General features: G+C 38.0%; 1 protein-coding gene across 1 annotated transcript in view; it reads right to left on the bottom strand.

Moving 5' to 3' along the window:
• Positions 1–81: 81 nt before the first annotated feature.
• Positions 82–1,967, bottom strand: part of STAT3 (signal transducer and activator of transcription 3) — a gene marked incomplete at both ends in the record, with an annotated part of 16,572 nt that continues 14,686 nt past the window's right edge. The window contains 3 exon segments of the mRNA XM_072404048.1: positions 82–217; positions 610–708; positions 1,808–1,891. Coding sequence (XP_072260149.1) covers positions 82–217; positions 610–708; positions 1,808–1,891 — 319 coding nt within the window.

Genomic DNA, 1,967 nt, shown 5'->3' on the forward strand with positions numbered 1-1,967 from the left:
AGAAAGTAAGTAACATCGTTAGGGCTGCAGCACAGTTTTGGTCACTTTTTCTGGGTATCCTTTAAAGCACTGAAAGCTTACCCAGCAGTTTTTCTGCAAGAGTGGTTAACTGTTCAATGCTCAGGCCACGCTTTGTAGTGGAGGAGAATTGCCAGCTTAGGACCTCAGCCACCTGATCCCATGTGCCAATAGGAGGTTTGGTGAAAAAGTTCACATTCTAGAAATAAAAGTGCAAAAAGTAACCATAATTGGCTATATAGTAAGCAGATCTGTATTTTACTTATGTTTCTCAATGGCTCGTTCTAAGATGCATTTTTTAGATATAGCATCACAATGGTTGTGTGTGCAAATCAACTCCCCTAGGAAACTATGATGAGCCAATATTAATGAGTGGTTAGGGATGATGCACAATAAAATTCAATAGAACAGAGTAGGTTTTCACATAGACACTGCAGTCTATGGAGAGAAAGAAATCACAAAATGTACAATGTGTGGGATGGAGCGGTAACAAGCACCTGGGTTCATTCTGTCTCAATCATCTACTAAAGTATAGATATATCAGCATGTTTCAGTTTGATATTTATACCCAATCAGGTTTCATTTCATTACCTTTGGGTTGTTGGTCAGCATGTTGTACCAGAGGATAGAGGCCCAAGCATTGGGCATCTGGCAAATGTTGGATATCACTACAACTGGTAATGAATGAGTCTACACAGGAAACAAAAAAAAGATAATGGTATTAGTTACACCATTCAGTATATAAAATACAGCACACAACAAAACTATAAATAAAATTTCCTTATTCTGTGTAATACTGTAAATACTTAAGTGTGCTGGGCATTTACCCAGGCATGAGCTGGTTTGCACATAGCAAAAATGAAGTCATCAGCAGAGATGCAGCTAAAAAAGTTTTTTATTGCCCCTTTTTTCTAGTTGTACCTACTCCTGATCCTGTCACCATCAGTGTCTGATTCATGACTCTGGCAGTAGTAGTCAGTTCTGAGTAATGCCAGAACTTATATCAGGAACTCAGGAAGGCAACTTTCACACAAGAGTTTCTGGGAAATCTAAGCAGAACTAAACCAAAAACAAAAAAATTACACTTACTTTTAATCCGAAAGGTCCCTCAATGTCGCTGGTCCTTCCCACGATCTGGTCCCTCGTCATCCTGGAATTCCTCTTCATCTCAGCGCAGAGAAAGCATCAGCCGTCGCCATCCTCAATATTTTCTTCAGTCTTCTGTCTTAGTCACCCGATCGCGCACTGAGCAAGTGAAGGTGGGGGAAGAGCGGTACTCAATGCGTGAGATCGGCATCTCTTTCCCCTTGGCGGAAAAAATACCCCTTCTGTGCATGCCCAAAATTAGAGCATATGCAGAAGGAGCAGCCAGAGCCTCACAGGATGCATGACAGGGGTATCCCGGGAGGCTCTGCGTTCCCATCAAGTCTTTTTTTTTTTTTTTTTATTTTATATATATAAAAAAAGGGTGTTGCACTTAAAAAAATATTAATCAACATTTTTATTTTATATAAAAGGGTTGTTTACCCTACTATGTAAGTAAAAATTTTGAGTTTAGGTACGCTTTAACTAAAGCTTAATGAATTGGAAAACATACATCTAGGACACAATTCTGCTGTTATTTTGCAAGTCAAGTTTTGTTCAACCAATGACTATTTAGAAACTTGTACATTACAGTAAATATTCATTTGAAACCATTAACATGTAAAAACAAACATTTATTTTTTACAAGTATCTTTTTAGGACACTTTCCTTTCCCATGCTAAACTCCTATTGGTAAAGGTCTTACCTCCAGATCAATTTTCAGGCCTTGGTGGTATACTTCTGTTTCAAAGGTAATTAAGTGAAGTTCCTCAGTAACAATAAGTGATGCCTGAAAAAGTCAGATTAGTCAATTAAAAAACTTCTAATTCCCTGAGGTTAATAGATTTGTGATGCTACAATCTATC

The sequence above is a fragment of the Pyxicephalus adspersus genome, chromosome 3 (genome assembly GCF_032062135.1).
Source record: "Pyxicephalus adspersus chromosome 3, UCB_Pads_2.0, whole genome shotgun sequence".
Classification (NCBI taxonomy): domain Eukaryota; kingdom Metazoa; phylum Chordata; class Amphibia; order Anura; family Pyxicephalidae; genus Pyxicephalus; species Pyxicephalus adspersus.